At 40.9% G+C, this 19,789-nt stretch overlaps 1 protein-coding gene and 1 non-coding gene across 4 annotated transcripts in view; one reads left to right on the top strand and one right to left on the bottom strand.

Annotated features, from left to right (window-relative positions):
* The window catches only part of UQCC1 (ubiquinol-cytochrome c reductase complex assembly factor 1), an 89,662-nt gene that overhangs the window by 29,163 nt on the left and 40,710 nt on the right, over positions 1-19,789 (top strand). For all 3 annotated transcript variants that reach the window (XM_033841280.2, XM_019950639.3, XM_019950640.3), the window contains exons 6-7: positions 4,509-4,566; positions 17,680-17,788. In XM_033841280.2, the coding sequence (XP_033697171.1) occupies positions 4,509-4,566; positions 17,680-17,788 (167 nt within the window). The remainder of the gene's footprint in view (positions 1-4,508; positions 4,567-17,679; positions 17,789-19,789) is intronic.
* Positions 12,741-12,813, bottom strand: TRNAR-CCG (transfer RNA arginine (anticodon CCG)). The gene has a single exon. It is a non-coding gene; the product is annotated as a tRNA-Arg (tRNA).

Here is a 19,789-nt window from a genome sequence, read left to right as displayed (position 1 = left end):
CTTAGTTGCTCCGTGGCGTGTGGGATCTTCCTGGACCAGGGCTCGAACCTGTGTCCCCTGCATTGGCAGGCAGATTCTTAACCACTGCGCCACCAGGGAAGCCCTATTTTATAGTTTTTAAATGAGACCTACCTCTGTGAGATGTTCTGTTAGTATTGTGAGCTGATGTTTATGTATATTAGAGTGTGTACATCTCAGTGAGCTTTGTCCTAGTCTTGCCCTTTGAAGTAGTTATCTGATGTCACATTTTTCAGTGACACCACTCTTACTTCAGGTTTTCTAAGACTCACTTTGAGAATTACCTTTTAGACCTATATCATGTTCCTTTGTATTATGCTCCATTGTGGTCCATCTTTGTCATTTGTGGTTAGATTAAATTTCAGAATCAAACCAAAGTGGTTCCAAACTGTGGCCAGTGAATAAAAAAGGGAGCAAGTGTGAAAAGTACCATTTAGAGGCAGATAAAGAATATCTATAAAATAATGAGACTGACTTTCTTGCACCTTGGATTCTAAAGAGTAGGCCAGACAGGTTTGGGGTAAAAGAAGAGAATGTGTATAGATATATTGCTTTCTAAGATTACATCTTTAAAGTGGCTATTACTCCCTTGGATTTTTTGGTCTTTTAGGGCTTGACTTTTAGAGTCCTGAGAATTCAGTAGCTTTTTAAAAGGAGAGAGAGTCCCAGGTAGCTGGTCAGTGTCATTCTCACTCTTCCAACAAAAGTGAGACCAGTTATATTTCATGAAGATTGAGTTCCTTTACTCAGTAAACAATATGCCTATCAGCCTCTTGGACAGGCCCTCACAAAATGCCAAAGTTACAGATACTCTGTCATCTCAGAGCCAAAGTGTTCAGACGTCTTGATCCAGAGACCTAGATATTGGGGATTCTGACTGGTGAGATAGCTTAAGAGCCAACTCTTGTTTCCAGGATGTTCTGATGATGTCATTGTGGCATAAATGAGTGTACCCTCTGTGAGCACACAGTGTTTGCTAACTGGTCTTTTGGAGATCATTTCTGTTATAAAGAGCACTTAGGGGCAGAGGCGTCCAGCCAATCAGTAAAGCTTGTGTTTAATACCACACTGTTGTCTGCAGACTGCTTTGTTTTTAGCCCTTAAGAGTTCATACTTTGGAGAGGAACTCCTTAGTGAATAAATTTTGAGTTAATAAAATTGAGGTTCTACCTTTCTTTCTGCTGCTAATACTCAGCTATCAAATATATCAATTTTGTGTAAGTATATGATAAATATATTTTTTAAAACTTGAAGAAAAAAAAGATTGAGGTTCATCATTTTATTGATGCAGTCTTAAATAGTGAGTTTTTTCAAAGATAATTTAAACCCTAGTGTTTAAACAATTCACTAAAAATCAATAGTGAATATTTATTGAGTTCCTATTAAATACTAACTACTTTGTTAAATGTTCTACAGGCCTTATCTCATTTAATCCTCACAAGAATCCTGTAAGGTAGGTTCTCTTGTTTTCCCATTTTTACAGAGAAGAAAACTGAGGCACTGAGAGGTAAAGTAACTTTACCCAGAGTCATATACCAAGTAAGAGGTAGAGTTAAGGTTTTTTGTTTGTTTGTTTGTTTTTGCGGTACACAGGCCTCTCACTGTTGTGGCCTCTCCTGTTGCGGAGCACAGGCTCCGGATGCGCAGGCTCAGCGGCCATGGCTCACGGGCCCAGCCGCTCCGCGGCATGTGGGATTTTCCCAGACCGGGGCACGAACCCGTGTCCCCTGCATCAGCAGGCGGATTCCCAACCACTGCGCCACCAGGGAAGCCCTAGAGTTAAGGTTTTGAATCAGGATATCTGACCCTGGTGTCTGCGTTAAACAAACAACTATGTTAATACTGCTGCCCCATAATAGTAATGAATTATTTAATTTTATCCAACTTGATGTTGAGGAGGAAAGTACCTAGCCTCAGAAAATAGTGCACTGAGTGTGTACTGGAGCAAGAGTGTGATCATGGCAAGACCCTATAGCAGGTTTTAACTTTGAAGTGTTTAAAGACATTTCATGAAGCTAAAGAGTTTGCTGTGTTGTTGAGCTGCTCACAGTCAAACTTTCAGCGGTCTTGTTTTTTAGGGCTTTACCCCGTGGGTTTCTGTTCTGACCCCAGTGGGTACAGGGAGTCAATCATATGCCAGCTCTTTTCCCATCCTCAGCCCTGAGCTGACCCCCAGAGGGAAAATTGTGACCCAAGTCCAGTTGCTGGCCTGTCTGTCTGTCTATGCTTTCCAGCCGAAGAACTGATTCCCTCTTTGAGAAAATTGGAAAGGCTCCTGGAGGCTGCTGGGAAGCTTTGATGTAGAGGTAGCAACTGAACAGATTGTCCTTTAGAAGCAGCCAAATTTCATTTTCCAGATTGAAAGACAGACTTCCAAGAAAACTTTTCTTTTTAATGTTTTGTTCTAGCATCCAAGAAAGACCCAACTTTAGATCCGGGCTTGAGAGTTTCTCATGGCTATTCTTGTTCTAGGTGGAGGGTGGTTGGCCCACTCTCAGATGGCATGTGTCTTAATAGCTGAATGGCTAGCCAGGCTAGCCTTCACCTCCCTCCTGCTGGGCTCCAAGAGGAAGTCCACTTGACAGCTGCTGGGCACCTCCCAGTAAGCTCACCAGCGTATTTTGGTGTCAGTTTGTGACAGACCTGGACTGAAATCCCAGCCCAGCCACTAGCTTGTTAATATTGTGGCTGCCTGCAAGTTACTTAGACTTTTCGAGCCCTGTTTCTTTATCTCTAGAATGAGGCTTATAATGCCTTCCTTCAGGGTTAAAGTGAGGATTAAGTGAGATAATATATTGACATGACTAACGGTGGACCTGACAGGAAGTATGGACCCTTAGTGAATGTTAGTTTCTGATACTAGTATTAGAGAGGCAGTTAGCGATTAAGCCAACAGTGTATGGAATCAAGCAGATCTGAATTTGATTCCAGATGTCTCATTTCATAGCTGTGTGACCTTGGGCAATTGTCATGATCTCTCTAAGTCAGTTTTCTCACCTGTCAAATGCGGATAATATCAATACCCACCTCTTAGGAATGTTAGGAGGAGTCATTGAACTAATGCTTATAAGGTACCTATTATTTCTGACACATAGTAAGCACACAATGAATTACAGCTCTTTATTATTATTGGCGTTGTTAGTGTACCTCACAGGGGTCCTGCTCTGTGTTTTCTATCTTAGTGGCCCCTATTTGTTATCATTTAGTACATTGTATACTTCGTTTGCTGAAAGGCAGAAGATACTACTTCCTTCTTGAGTCATTACTCCAAAGGACAGATTCTACTCTAAGGGCCCAAGTTTCCCACTGATTCTCTTATTTATTGATATAAATTGATTTGTTTTTATTTATTTTTGGCTGCGTTGGGTTTTCATTGCTGCACGCGGGCTTTTTCTAGTTGCGGCGAGCGGGGGCTACTCTTCATTGTGGTGCGCGGGCTTCTCATTGTGGTGGCTTCTCTTGTTGTGGAGCACGGGCTCTAGGCTCGCAGGCTTCAGTAGTTGCGGCACGCAGGCTCAGTAGTTGTGGCTCGCGGGCTCTAGAGTGCAGGCTCAGTAGTTGTGGTGCACGGGCTTAGTTGCTCCGTGGCATGTGGGATCTTCCCGGACCAGGGCTCGAACCCATGTCCCCTGCATTGGCAGGCGGGTTCCTAACCACTGCACCACCAGGGAGGCCCTCTCTTTTTTCTTTATCCTCTTGCTCCAGCTTTTGTCCCTGCCGTGTAATAAGGAGGGCATATTCTGTGGGGGACCCCTCATCCAGCCAGAGGCATTTCTTAGAGATCTGAGAATTGAGACGCTTGGATGTCTAAGCCCTGAGCTGATTTTTGGTTTCTTAAACCAAGGAGAAACCCTACCAGGTTTGTCATTCCTGGGGGTGATGAACAACCTTTCATTAGATATTATCTGCTTTCTTATTCAACTGTAGCTCCCTAGAGTCCTGCTTCTTTCTTCTGATCATTTATTTTGATTGAATCATTTAGCATACCCACTGGGTCACCTTAGAGAAAGAAAACAGGAAAGGGAGATGGACAAGAAGAACTTAGATTTCTCAGCAGGGCTCAAGTGAAAAAAAGCCTCTAGTTAAGTGGGGTAGGTAAGGTGGTGTCTGCCTAGCTTTCCAGAAGAATTGGAGACCAGGAGGGGAAAATAACATTGAATCAGAGTTGGAAGGAATTATAAAGATTGTTCAGGCCACATTATACAAAGTGAGAAAACTGAGGCTCAGAGAAGAGAAGTGACTTTCCCAAGTCCACACAGCAAGGTGGTAACAGGGCTGTAACTAGAAGCCTGTTTGTCTGACTGCATTCAGTGCTTTATCAACCCATGGGCTTGCCTTGTGGTTCCATTGGCCTCCTCTATGATAGCATAATCAGAGAGCACTGTGATTACCATATATTTTAGTTGAACAAATTCCTACCGATATTTCAAATATAGTCCATATGCCTCTTCTAAACCTTCACATATTTATACTTTATTGTTATTTTCTAGGGTGTCAGATGCCTGATACATTCAATTCATGGTTCCTTATAACTCTACTTCATGTCTGGTAAGTGAGCAATTTAAGTGAAGTCACCAAATGTATTTTTTTTTTTTTTTAAACACTGCTGACTTGTTAAGGTATAGCCTTCAGCAGGGCTGATTATATGAAATCGCAGTTGTTCAGGCATTAAAAGCTGTTCCTTTCATTTTAATAACTGGTGTCTTGTAGCACATTTTTTTATTAAAGGTCAAAGCATAGTCCCAGAAAGAAACTAATATTTGTAGGATTTTCTCAAAGAACACCTAACCCAGTGAACAATGCTATCAGTATCTGTAAGAGACCCTATGAGCTTGGGTGGAAAGTTCTTTCCCTTCGCTGTTTTAGGAAAGTTCACATTTACGTAAAAGTGGTTTGAATTGTGAGCATCCGTGGTCATTTTCATTGCTGGTCATCAGAAACCTATAACAAATTATAGCACTGACATTTACGCCTGTACCTCTAAAATGTGCATACAGGTTAGATTCATGCCAGTTTTGTTGCATGTAAAAATATTTAACACCTTAAACAGTATATTTTTTCTTCAGCTGCAAATTAAGTAGCCAAAAAAATCAATTTTTCATCTAATGTTACACAGTATTAAAGGTCAGAAGGATATAGGAGAGACGTTGAAGTGGGGGCTGGGGACTATTTATTGAACTGCCAGATCTTGGGAAAGTAAATTCTGGAGAACTAAGTTTACTACTTTGACCGTAGTATCTGAGGAACGTGGGGAATGGTTGCCCTGTCAAAAGGACCCTTGTTTGAGACTGCCTTCAGCTGAGCTTTGCATCACAGGACTGACTACTATATAAAGACTTTTTGGTTTTGATCACCTCTGAAATATTTCTTCTGAACTCACATAGTCAGTGAGATTGGCTAAGGGGCCTAAGGTGGCAGTTCATGTTGTTTTTTCCTAAGCCGGTAGTTTGTTGAGTGTACACTGTGTCCTGGGCAGTTAGTAAGCTATGTCAGGAGGCTCACAGTCTAGTGAGGGAGATAAGACATATATAATAGTCAGTTATAAATTGGACTGGCTAAGTTCTATAATAAATCTGAGTAAGTAGTGCCTGTAGGATCACAGAGGAAGCTGCAACTATCAAAACCCTTGAAATGTGCCATGTCTTTTAGTCAGGCAGCTAAGAAGGCCAACCACCTTCTGTCTGAATGGTGAAGGTTAGGAAAAGGTTCAGGGAGGGCAGCTGGATGTACTGAGAGGAAAACTACTTTTTCAAGAGGAGAGGATTGCAGAGGTGGCCCTGTGGAATTACTCACTGGAAAGGTGGGAGGGATGAGAGGAGGCTAGGCTGTTCCCAGAGGAGCTCAAAGATAATATTCAGAGTCAGAATGAAAGACTCTTTATTGCCCAATAGCCAGAGGTATCAGAGTGTTAGAGGGAGTGGATGGCAAAATAAAAAATATAATCCTTGTGACCACATCCCAACGTCAATACCTGACTACTAGCAGCTGGGAGAACCTTGAAACTACTTGTAGTTCTTTCCAGTTAGCCACCATTTCCAAATGTGCCTGCTGAGCCTTCCTTGCTGAGGTTGGTTTAATTTCTCAGAGGAGTGGGGAGTACCACCACCAGTTAAGTAGGGGGAGGGAGGCCTGTCTATGCTTGGTGTCCCCTCCATCCTTCCTCCTTGGTTCTCATGATCTGCGGGCTTCGGTGGGATGAATCAGCAAACTCTTATTGTGTTAAGGACTGGGGGGCACTGGAGAGTAGGACATGACATGGTGTGCACCTTCAAGAAAATTAGTCGAGTGGAAAACAGGCACAGTACAATTGCCTGTAATGGATGACAATGAAAAAAGTGCTGTGCCCAAGGCATAAGCAGATACTATGGAAGGATAAGGAGGTGTGACTAAATCCAAATTTGGTGGATGAGGGAGTATGTATTGGATAAAGAGTTGCTCTGTGGTAGAGGTGACATTTGAGATGTACCATGAAGGGTGAGTAGAATTTCTGTCAGAGAAAAGGGCATTTGAGTTGAGGGAATTATTAGGAGCAAAACATAGAACATGTACAAGAACATGGAGTATTTGAGGGCAGCCAAGTTGTCTGAAGCACTCAGGGCTGGTTTGTGGAGAAATGTAGTGGAAAGGGTCACCAGGAAGTTACTTTAGTGTCCAATTGTGCTATGATCCTCCAAGAAGAATTGGGGAAACTCTCTTCCAGGGGATAGGATTCTTAGAGGGAATAAGGGATCCACCCCGAGTCTGCAGAAAAGCTATGCTCTTCTAAGTCCTGTTTTCTTAGCCCGAAGCTCCAGGAGGGTAACTGAGGGATCACCAAATCCAGTATTACAGGGCTCAGTGGACTTGCTAGGGATGTGCAGGGTTGAAATACCTCCTGTGGGTGGTAGTGTGAGGGAGAGGTGGGGAGGCTTAGAAAGCAGTCATAAAAATAGAATCCGCCCCCCCCAACCGTGAAAAAAAAAAAAAAAACCCCACAAAACTAGAATACCCTGGCAGTAGACTTTACAGAAAGCTTGCTTAGGTTCCCAAGGGTGATGACTCCCTGTTGGCTCTCAGAATAGAGACAGGATTTCTCATATCCTGTTAGTTCCCTGGAAGAGGTGTTGATGTTTCCCTTATCCTGTCTGCTTTCTCTGGTTCCCAAATTTTTATGTGTGTTGGGATTTAGGACTGGGACCCCTCCAGTTCCTAGAAGGCCCTTATCAGTTGTGTATTCTTGTGAGCTTGCAGCTTCGGTGACTATGTGTCCTTTGTCTTTGCTGAACAAGATTAGTATTCACCATGGCTACTGAAAAAATGCTGAGAGAGGTTGCTGTGAGGGGTTTCCAGCATTCCCATGTGGACTTGATAAAAGCCAGCCTCCTCCTTTGTTCCCTGTCTGGGACAGTGGCATTGTGATCCATTCAGGTACCCACACCAGAAACCTGTGAAGCCTCCTTGACTTTTCCCTCACTCCCTTCATCTGGTCAGGCACCAGTTTCACCATCTGAAACTTTTTTGACCATGACCCATAGTAACAAATGCATTTTACCTTGCAATCCAGAACACACACATGCATCTGACACAAAAGTTTTATAAAACTTATCCTTACAATGTCAGATGATCTCTGATATTTTCTACTCCATTTGAATTCATTTAAAACAGAAATTCAAGATGTCACCCACTAAATTGATTTCACTGGGTTACAAGTAACAGTACCTGAAAACTGGTGTTTGGCCTCCAACTTCCCTCTTCCTGTGCCATTGGTCTTCTCAATACAAATTGGATTAGTATACACACACACACACTCTCTCTCCTTAATATTCTCCATTGTTCTCAGGATAAAGTATGTTTCCTAGCATGGCATTCATATCCCACCAAATATGCCACCTTTACCACTCTCGTCTGGTGCCGTTCTAGGTACCACTACCACCATCACTCCCTCCCCTGCAAGAAAAAGTTAAACTATGTAATAGCAATTTCAGGTCTTCTGCACAAAGCTTTCTTCTGCCTAGAAAGTCCTTCTCCTTCCTCTCCACCTGACAAACACCTATTTTTTGTTCAATATCCAACTCAGATATCTCTGCTTTGAAGCCTTCCCTTCCCTCTGAAGGCAGAGTTAGTTCCTCTTCTGAGTTCCTTTAATATTTTGAATACCTCTCTTATAGCACTCATCACATAACATTTTTATATTTTATCGTATATGTATCAGTCTTCCTTGTGGATGGTGAATTTATTGAGGCCAAGAATTATATTTATTTTCCTTTTGGAGAGATATGAAAATGAGGTATTTCTTCAGCTCAATAAATGTTGATTAAATAATTTATGGCTTCAGATCTGACTTGGCTCCTATGGCAATTGGAAGGTTCGGGGCCACTGCCTGTTAGTGGCAAAAGCTCTGCACCTACTTAAGTTTCCCTGGGGGGTGAGGTATATGTAGGTAGAATTTATGTTGGTGTTCTAAGTATTAATAGATTTGCAGAGACCCCCATTTTAAAATTTGTCATGGAACACTAGTATGTTATAGATACAGAAATTAATTTTAGAAAATGGAATAGAACAAATAAAATTAGAATATGCCTATGATGGAGGTAGAGTGGAGAGGAAAATGCAGTTTGTATTTTTTTAATTTATTTTAAAGTCAGGTATATCATAAATATAATAACTACTGGGCCCCTTACAGTACTATTTTAAAAATTATTTACTTATATTATCTCACACATTCTTATAACTGCTTTATTCCTGTTTACATGAGAGATCAAAGACTGAGAGCCATCAGAGAGCTTGGCCGCAGAGCTAGTTAGTGCATGGTAGAGAGGAAATTCCAGTATGGGTCTGGCTAACTTCGAGTTGCTTTAAGTTGCTTTCCTCATTGGTAACTAAAACTACTGACGTATCTAATTAAATAATTATTTATTAATATGAATAATATTTAATATTACTAATACTATTTATTACTTAGTTAAGTACCTGCTTATTCTTAAACATAAATCCATAAAATTACAGCATTTGTTTTCTAATTGAACCTACGGTATGCAGCAGATTTGTTCCCTGCCCTCATAGGGCTGAGGGTGTGGGAGAAAAACCTGGAAGAAATCATTAATAAAATACAACTGGGATGGGTGCTGTGAGAGTAAGTGACAGGGCTCTGTGGGGGAAGAGGGATACATAACTTAGTTGAGGGGGTGTGGCTCACTCAGGGAGGGCTTCACTGAAGAGGTGACATTTAAACTGACCCCTGAATAATGAGTAGAAGTTAGCAAGTCAAAGAGTGGATGAAAAAGCATTGCAGGCAGTGGGACCTCATGGTTTTCCATCTTTTTACCAGCAGAGCCCTTTTTACAGATGAGCTTTTATGCTCAGCCACAGTGTATGAATAGATAAAAGGATTGCTAATTGGGTTGAAGAAGTGGGAATGACCTCACTTCAGGTCTTCCCAACACGCCCACTGGTAAGGGACCCTTACGTAGCTCCCTGGAAACTCAGAGCACAGTTTAAAAACCGCAGATCTAGTCCAGCTCCCTCATTTTACAAATGGGGAGATGACCTTGGCAATTTTAAAGGATTTTTCACAGGTCTCTTTATCAGTAATGGAGGATCCGAGACCCAAATCCAAAACTGACTCTGCGAACTGCTCCTTCTGCAACACTTTGCTTCCTGTGTGCTTGTCCCCTTTCAGTGGTTGTGGGATGGGAGTCTGTGGCCCTGAATTTGAACTGCATACCACCGACCAGCAACTGTATGAAACTGTGTTTCTTAGCACTCACTGTCTGTGTCCTGGGAGAGGCAACAAGTAAACCTGAAAATAGTACAGGGTGCCAAGGGCCGTTTGATAAGCAGACATACAGATCTTATGGAGCACAGGGAAGGCAGGCAGCCTGGGGATAGTCAAAGAAAGCAGTTGCATTGGCCCTCTGGGGTCTAGAACTAGAGGACATGGGGTCTTGAGGAGTTATTAGGAGAGGAAGAATTAATTGTAAACTACTTTTTAAGGTGTCCCAAGTGAGAAAGAAAGATGAGAGGATGATCACTAGAGGAAGAAACAGGATGGAGTCGGAAGCATTTTGTTATTTGTTTTTTGTTTTAAGATGGGGAAACACTAGAACATTTTTATAAGCCTAAGGGAAGAAGCCTCTGGGAACGAAGAGAAAGAAGTAAAGTGTGGAGACGGAAGGGGTTGGAAAACAGACTGGGTCCAGTCTCAGTCCAGCCAGAGAACTGCCCTGGCAGACACTCCTGGCCTTTTCAAGAGGGCTCTTTAACACCACCACAGCAGTTCTGATGTAGCTGTAGGGCTTTCTAGCTCATGCTGGATTCCAGCAGCTCTAGACCTGCTGTATATGGTGAGCCCGGGCCATGTGCACATCCCCTCTCTGCCTCCCCCAGCCAGAGTCACTCTCTTTAAACCACACACACACACGTAGCTTTTTTCCCAAAGCAAAGGCCTATGCAGCATCATTTTACCAACATTGCACAACCTAAGAGCACTGGTACCTGCTCCCCAGGAGCTTGTTCATTATATTGGATCTGACAGGCAGGCCACAGGCCAGGTGTAGCTCTTGGAGGAGGCCCTCTGTCAGGTGAGATGGCTTAGGGAAGTGCCTTGCCCCACTTGTCTGTTTGCCCACAGACTGTCCTGTGGCCCCAGTGCTCCCCACATAAAGGGTAGGCTTGGTGGGGAGGGAGTTTAGGAAACCAGGTGGAGATAGCCATGCACACAGCCCCAGGAAAGGGTCAGCGTGCCAGCTCACAAATAAATAAACTCATTCATTAGCACACTGCTGAGACTTGAGTGTGGCCATGTCAGCTCTGCTTTCTTGGCCCCAGCCGGTGGCGGAGTAAGGGAAACAAGCTACGTGAGTGTCCCTTTGGGATTCCTTCATAGCAGCCAGAGTGACAAACCTGCCCAAGTGCCCACTAGTCTTCACTGAATTCAAAATCAGATCCTCTCTGAGCGGCTTATAAACTACCATGAGGGAGAAACAAGGCCAAAACACAACTGGCATTGTCAGAAGGCCCAAGCAGAGCAAGTGAGACAGGATGCTGAGAGCTGCCAGGACATGGCAGGAGGTCAGAGTCAGGAATAACAAGAATTCTTCCTTCCCAGATTTAGGCAGAGAGGAGGAAAGCGTGGCTAGGAAACTCTCCTTCCTTTGAACTCTGCAGGCAGTGTTGTTGTCTTCCTCCGAGTCTGACCTAGCAGGAAGAGGCCCTTGGAGCTGTGCTGTCACAGGATGGGGGAGCAGTCAATACTGACACTGCCCTGGGAGGCACTGTGGCTTGAGGGAGAGAGGGGGAGCCCAGGCTTCACTCCAGCTCCACTCTCCTTCACTGAGCAACCTTTAGGTACTTAACGTCCTCAGAGTGTCAGTTTTCTTTCCTGTGAAATGGGGACAGTTATACTTAGATGGTGATGTACGTTGAAAGAGATGGTGAATGAAAATGCATCTTACAGTGACAAGTCTCATATTAGAGGACTTAATAGACGGTAATAATCATTATTACTATTTGCCATAAGGCAAAATTTAAATCTTAGCCCTTTATATTTTGAGACTCCTAGTGAATGAGTCTTTCTTCCCTTTCCCCCTGTATTTTAGATATTAGAGAACCATCAGACTAGGGTTTGAACACTCCTTTTTTTCTTTACTTTGCTAACTGGGTTATTTGCTTTCCTTATATGTAAAAGAGATCGGTATTATTTATGAGGCACTGGAATCACTGAGAGACAAGGATAGTACTGTGAAGCTCAAAACCTCAATAATAAATTGTGGGTTAAGAACATCATCAGACTCGGGAGGGGCAACTGGAATTGCTCCTAAACAGAGGGTAGTTGATGCATAGATTAAGTCTATACTCGGAGTAGGTACTAAGTAGATACTTGTTAATGAATGATTAAATTAATTATTTAATATAAGAATTTAAAAATTACTAGATTGTCTCTTTCTAAAAAGACTAAAAACTAGACTTTATTTTTTAGAGCAGTTTTAGGTTTGAGTGGAATATTGTCTCTTTTTAAAGTTTCTTTTGCATTCTTAAGGGCAATTTTTTTTTTTTTTTTTTTTTTTTACGCGGGCCTCTCACTGTTGTGGCCTCTCCCGTTGCGGAGCACAGGCTCCAGACGTGCAGGCTCAGTGGCCATGGCTCACGGGCCCAGCCACTCTGCGGCACGTGGGATCCTCCCGGACCGGGGCACGAACCCGTGTCCCCTGCATCGGCAGGCGGACTCTCAACCACTGCGCCACCAGGGAAGCCCAAGGGCAATTTTTATTATGTTTTAGCATTGAAGTCTCCCCTCTTCCCCTTCCTCTTCCCCCCCAGAACAGCTCTGAAATTATGAAGTTTAATCAGTAGCAAAATGTAATTTGACCCCTCAACATTTAATTTAAGCATTTATTATGAGGAATGCATCCGTGATGTAAATTGAAGTAAAGCTGTCCTGATCTTTTATTTAAACCTAGTATTCTCAATTGTGGAATAGTTTACTTAATGGCTCAAATATTATTGTATGGTCAGAGCCTGTGACACGTGTTGGCTTTGTTTTGTAGGGGGTACCAGGACCATCAAATCTTTTTTGTTTACCATTTTGAACTTGTTTTACTCATTTTCTTTTCACCTTCCAACATACTTTAACCTATTCTGGATCATTCAGGAGGTCCTGATAACTCTTTTTCTAAAAAAAAAAAAAAAAATTTTATTTATTTTTTTGGCTGTGCTGGGTCTTAGTTGCTGCATGCCGGATCTAGTTCCCTGACCAGGGATCGAACTTGGGCCCCATGCATTCGGAGCACAGAGTCTTAACCACTGGACCACCAGGGAAGTCCCGGTTCTGATAACTCTCAACTGTATTTTGCCAGGCTGCCTTCTTTGAGTTGTACTCGTAGCTATAGCCTCCATGTTGAACTGCTGTTGTGTTTATTTTAAATACATTTTTAGGTTCTTTCCTTTTAGTCTGCCAGCAGTTACTTTTTGCTGTTGTAGGTGTGTTTGCCTCAGGTTAGCCAGTCTTTTCCCTTCTGGTATTTTATTTCTAATATGATGTTAGTTTTGAAACTTAAATTATTGCCCTTGTGAGGATTAAATGAAAAAGCAAATGGATTCTGGAAGGTTCGTTCTAGTCATTAAAAGAGGCAGAAAAACAGTCTAACTCTGGGATCAGATTATCAGGGTTCAGATCCCAGCTTTGACACTTAACAAGTTTTGTAACTCTGGGCACGTTACTTCTGTAAGACTCAGTTTCCTCAACTGTAAGGTGGGGACAGGAAGAATACCAACCTCCGATAGTTGTTGTAAGGATTAAATGAAATAATGTATCTGAATCACTTAGCACAGTGCCTGGCACATAGTTGTGTTAGCTGTTAATTACAGCACTTGTCCATTTTTGCTATTAAAGGGTTTTTTTTCCTATTTCTTAGTCTTATTAGAATAGGAAAAAATTGCCAGATAAGCTGAATTCAGCCTGGATCAGATGTTACCCTAACAACTGCTAAATAAATTACTACAACTCTATTATCCTAAAAAGGGTTTCACTGGGGTGACTGTAGTATCTGTGGATGAAGCACAGAGTTGGAGTTGAGATTTCTTCACCACCATCCTTCTGTAACAGATTGTTTTTTCAACGTAAGAAAAGTGTGTGTAGAATGCTACCATTGTGGAAAATGGGGAGAAAAGGGAAGCTACTATTTATGTAAAGAGAGTACATATACACTAAGTTGGTATATATATAGATTACATGTGGAAGGTTTCCTAAGAAGCTGCTAACTGTGGTTGCCTTAGGGAGAGGAACCTGGTGATTGGGAGATGTGGGTAGGAAGGGGACTTAACGTTTTTTTTAACATGTGCATGTATTATCTATTCAAAACATTTACTAAACAAAGAAAGGAGTAGACTGAACTTGTACGCTTCAAGGTTAGGTACCCTAAGAATTGACCTTCAGCTTGATCTGGACATTCCAGGCAGCTGACTGTCTAAGATGTGGGCCCCAGCCTTCAGCTGTGCTTTTTCCTTGAAGAGGACAAACACAAAAGTTCTTCACAACAAGATGACTTTTCTGTCCTTAACTACCTAGAGAATTTGATTCACAAATTCAGGACAAAAATAAGTTGAGCCTTTAGTTAGCTGAGTTTGGTGATGGTGGATGAACAGGCAGCCCTGTGGATCAGAATCTTATTTTCCCAGTAGAACTCATGGTTATCTTCACTACACTTCCTGTTAATGAGAAGACTGATTGTTTTGATTTTATAACTTTAACTATGTGAGATGAAATTTACTGTAGAACTTTATATTTGATAGTGTTTTCAAATTGTCATCAATTGTCTACAGAACTAATTAGGTACGGTGTTTTAGGAATAATTAGAATTTGCCCTTCTTTCATTTATCAGGCTTGAATCTATATTTTTTAAACTCTTAGTATCAGCAAAATTAGGTGCAGGTTGCAGCAAACTTTGCTGTTGCATTTCTCTCAAAAGGTAGATGCACACTTAATTTAAATTTCTGGATCAGACAATTGTAAATACCATAGTTCTACTGAAGTAAATATTCACCAAATTTGTCATTTTTCAGCCTTGGAAAGAAAGGGTTTCCAGCTGGGAAGAAAGAAAGGGTTAACTTCTGAGAGACTTATCTGTTCTTAAAGCCAAGGTCTTATTACACCCCTAATCTTATTACACCCCTTCTTCCTGAAAAACATTCAGTGGCTCTCCTTTGTCTGCTGAGTGAAGTCCAGACTTTTCAGCATGACATTTAAAAGCCCTTCATGACCTTTCTGGCATATTTTTCTGTTTCCTATACTTCCCTTCCACAAAATCTAGGTATTGTCCCTGTCCATGTGCTGAGCTTTCCATGGCCCTGTCTTTGCTCATAATGTTCCATCTTCTGGAAATTCTCTTTACCTTTATCTGTCCACCTGCAGCTCACCTTTCCAAGCCCCAGGTACAATGTTTCATTTTCCGTGAAGCTTTCCCTGATCCCACTCAGCCAAGAGTAATCCTCTCAAACTCCATTGCACTTTGTGTTCCTCTTGGGACACTTACTGCATTCTCTCTTAGGGCTCTTGTCTCCCCTAAGGAGACTAACTGCTCCTTGGAAGCTGGGCTCTTGTTAACCATCACTCTAATCTCCACACAGTAGGAAGTAAATTTATGTCCATTGAGTGAATTAAGTGTCAGTCAGCATCTTGAAAGTATCTTCAATTTGCTTTACCTTTTCAACCCAGATAACCATTTGACTGTAAGGGCTATAAAACAAACTGCTCTGAAACAAAAAACACTTCACTCCATGTTGATATAGTTAGTAAGTTTATGGTCTGAGAAAATCTGTGCCTTTTAAACCTCAGAGGGCAGGTGTATTAACAAACTAGAGAATTTTTATATAAATGAAGAATTCCATTACCTCACTATTGCTGTTGATGAATTGGCCTCTGACGACACTTAAGCATCAAAACACACAGCGTCTTTTCAGGTGGAGAGGCTAACTTTGGTTAACTTTAAGAAAAATGTTATGAAAAAGGACTGTTGAACTTTCCCCAGTTTGTTTCTGCCTTGGAATATGCTCTATATCATATAAAGTGGCCAAGTCTTTTTCCATGACCTGTTTTTATTGTCACAAAGTGTTATTTCTTAGGCACTAACTGGGTTCAGAGGTTACAAATTTAGAATCACAGCATCAGCAAATCCCGAGGTTGGAAGGGACTTTAGAGATCGCGTAGTCAGCCTTCCATCAGATAGATAGCCAAGTTGCAAATTCTCTGCTTTTTGAGGTCATCCATTACATTATTCAAATCTTCAGAAACTCCCCTATTAGAAAGTTTTTACTTTCAGCATTCAATGTTGAGTAGTTTTTCTCCCTCTGTGACCCACCCATTCGTTCTGATTCTACCTTTTGGATAAACAGTCTAATCACTTTTCTGCAATATTTAAGGCAACTGTCCTGTTTTTCTCCAGGTTAAATATCTTCTGATCTTACAACTCTTCCTCTTGTCTCTTAAAATATAATGTTCAAAACTGTCGACAGTATTCCAAGTAGAGTCTGACGTGTGCTGAATAGAATAAAAATCTCGCTTTGTACATGAAGATACTATATTTGCATTACTGTTTCTAAAATCACATTAATTTGGGGGGCAACCATATCATCTTCTTGACTCCCCTTCAGTGTATACTGTCAACGTAAGCCAGTAAGGCTTTTTCACACATAGGTGGGCATGACTCACCAATCCTGTACCTCTACAGCTGTTCTTTTAGACCCAAGTGCAGGGTCTAGATTTATCCCTGTTAGATTTAGCCCATTGAAACAGTCTGTTGAAGTATTTTTGGTTCATGGTTGGGTCATCCAACATATTTGTCTTCCTGCCGAGCTTCTTGCAATCTACATATTTGATAAGTATGTTTTCTTTTCTCCATCTTAGTCATTAACAGAGATGTTGAGGCAGGCCAGGCTGGAATCATTCCATTGGACCTTACTATTGCTAGGATATTTAAATGGGCAGGATTAATTGTGTATGGAGATAGAATTGTCGGTTTAGACTAAATACTCCATAATTACAGTAGGAGTTGTCGTTTAGGTGAGTAGTCCTATTGTAGCTGCTTAATAACTATTTAACAAGAGATAATAGAAATACGTGTGGTCATAAGAATGAGATTAGGAGCTATCTTGGAAAGTTGGTGACCCTGTTTATATTCTTATATTCTTATGTAAGGTCTTAAGCAGAGAGCATTCTGGACTGATTAGAGGCAATGTGGTTTAGGGGAAAGAGCCCTAAACTTGGCCCTGAGATGTTTTATTCATTTATTTATTCAGAAAATATATATTGAGTGCATACTATACTTAAGCCCTAGATATACAATGATTTAAAAAAACCCAAAAAAACCCAGACTTGATGTCTGCCTTCAATGGAACTTACATTCTAATGGGGGAAACAATTTGATAATTATACAGATGAAATCATAATACTTTCTGTCATCTATATTCTGGACGGGTACTATCCAACAGAAATATAATGCAAGTCACATATTTAAAAGTTGCTAGTAGCTCCATTTAAAAAAGTGAAAAGAAAAAAAATGAAACTAATTTTAATAATAGGTTTTCTTTAACTCAATATACCTGATAATATTTCAACATGTAAGCAGTGTAAAAAATTTGAGATATTTATATTCTTTTTTCATGAACTAGATCTTTGACATCTTAAACTTATACCACATCTCAGTTTGAACTAGCCATATTTAAGATGTTCAGTAGCCACATGTAGCTAGTGGCGTCCATATGGGAGAGCTCAGTACTATACCCACCTTTATAGACTGCTCTGTGGTGTTGGGCACATCATTTTCCTTCTTTAGAACTCCTGTTTTCATCAGTAAAATGAAGGATTCAGACTTACCTTTAAACAACTAAAAGTGGTCCCTTTCATGTATGAGGGAGCCTTCTGAGGTGCTCTAAATAATCTATGTCTTGATGTGAGTGGTACTTACATGGGTGTATATTATATGTAAAAATTCATCAAGCTGTACACTTAAGATTTATGTACTTTTCAGTATCTATGTTATAGCTCAATAAAAGATTTTTTTAATCACTTCTAGTTTTTTGATTCTGTGCCCTTTGATAAAATGACTTAGATGAGCTGACCTTCCGTGGAAATGAGTGATGTGAAAAATGCAAACAGCCGGTGACTCTTTATGTCTTCTTCCCATCCAGGATGTGTCTAGTCCGAATGAAGCAGGAAGGCCGGAGTGGGAAATACATGTGTCGTATCATAGTTCATTTTATGTGGGAGGATGTTGAGCAGCGTGGCAGAATCATGGGGGTAAGTGAGTGCTCTCAGATTCTGGTCCTGGAAAAGTCCAATGAGGGGTTGCCTGACTGGAGTTGAAGTTTTATCTGTTCTAGAATGGCCTGATGTCAAGTGGTAATTCACCTAGAGTCACTTCTGCCTCTATGAAGACTGGCATGCTACTGACACTTTATTTATGTATTTGCCCACATTACCATGGTTTGTCAGTGTGAGTACATCCTATGTACGGAGATGGGATTATTAAGTCCAAATCATGGTGATAGGAGGGATGGATTTGGTGAACAGATAAAATCAAATAATAATAATCCAGTTTTAGGACACTTTGCCTTTGATACCAGTTCAGTGTGTCAGTTCACAATTAGTTTGGATGGAAAGATCCTGGCATGGGGCCTACACTGTGCTCAAGAACTTAAAAACAAGCTTCTTGATCACTGACAACCTAGAATACTTTGGCAAGGTATCTACTGAAAAGGTACATTAGTATATTTAATAACCTGAGAAAGGAGAATATGTAGTATGTATATAACAGAATATGATGACAATAGAAAACCAAAACCAAAACATTAGGATACAATTGGTTATATAAATAGTACTCTCTTCCTTTGTGTATATTGTGTATTTTGTGTATCTAGACCATGTTTTAGTAGATTGTAGTTCCTTGTTTTTTCCCCATATCATTGCCTCCTAGCTTGGGAGCATCTAAAGCCAAACCATCAGACAGGGTCACAAAATGGGTTAATTTGGTTTCTTTCATTACAGCACAAAGTTCTGTGGTTTTGCGTGTATATATTTTATCATATATGATATCATCCTCTATGCACTTAAATGCAACTTTTTTTTTTACTCAACAATATATCTTAGAGATCTTTCCATGCTGCATGGGAATTAAGTGGGAGATCTCCCATGTCTTACTTTTATCTACTATAATTATTTTCACACACTTCCTATGTTATTGTCTGATGGTATCATGTGCTCACTCTATGTGTGAAATTATAGTCTTTGAGACTAAGTCATGGAAATGATGGTTGCCTACTGAGAATCTGGATTGAGGGTATTTTCAGATTCTCATGACTTTGGAGGAAATGCATGTATAGAAAGCACAGTAGACATGGGTTCATCTTTTTATTTATTTTTTTAAATTGCTTAGTAATTTATTTATTATTATTATATTTTTTTACATCTTTATTGGAGTATAATTGCTTTACAATGGTGTGTTAGTTTCTGCTTTATAACAAAGTGAATCAGTTATACATATGTTCCCATATCTCTTCCCTCTTGCGTCTCCCTCCCTCCCACCCTCCCTATCCCACCCCTCCAGGCGGTCACAAAGCACCGAGCTGATCTCCCTGTGCTATGGGGCTGCTTCCCACTAGCTATCTACCTTACGTTTGGTAGTGTATATATGTCCATGCCTCTCTCTCGCTTTGTCACAGCTTACCCTTCTCCCTCCCCATATCCTCAAGTCCATTCTCTAGTAGGTCTGTGTCTTTATTCCTGTCTTACCCCTAGGTTCTTCATGACATTTTTTTTCTTAAATTCCATATATATGTGTTAGCATACGGTATTTATCTTTCTCTTTCTGACTTCACTCTGTATGACAGACTCTAGGTCTATCCACCTCATTACAAATAGCTCAATTTCGTTTCGGGTTCATCTTTAGATAGCTTCACTGACATTTACATGCCTTTCTCTGGGACAGCAGACCATTAGCATTTCTGTTCATTCTAAGAAGATGATAGCATATTTCAAAGTTTTAGCTGCTGTCATCATCATCTTCGTCATCATAATCATTATAATCATCTGTTTTGGAGTCAATGTGTGTTTGTAATTACACTCTTTGCTTCCTTCTTCATTTTTCTCACTGTCATACCTTACTGCTGTTTAGCTGCCCAGAGTGGGATCAGCAGTCTTTAAGCTCTTCAACCAGCTGAGTGTTCCACATGCCCTCAAGTACTTACTGCTCAACTCTGTGGCAGCTCACAGTGGATATACAGTAGTGCTGGCAGTCTCAAA

Source organism: Tursiops truncatus, chromosome 15 (genome assembly GCF_011762595.2).
Source record: "Tursiops truncatus isolate mTurTru1 chromosome 15, mTurTru1.mat.Y, whole genome shotgun sequence".
Taxonomy (NCBI): domain Eukaryota; kingdom Metazoa; phylum Chordata; class Mammalia; order Artiodactyla; family Delphinidae; genus Tursiops; species Tursiops truncatus.
This window is presented reverse-complemented; position numbering and strand designations above follow the sequence as displayed.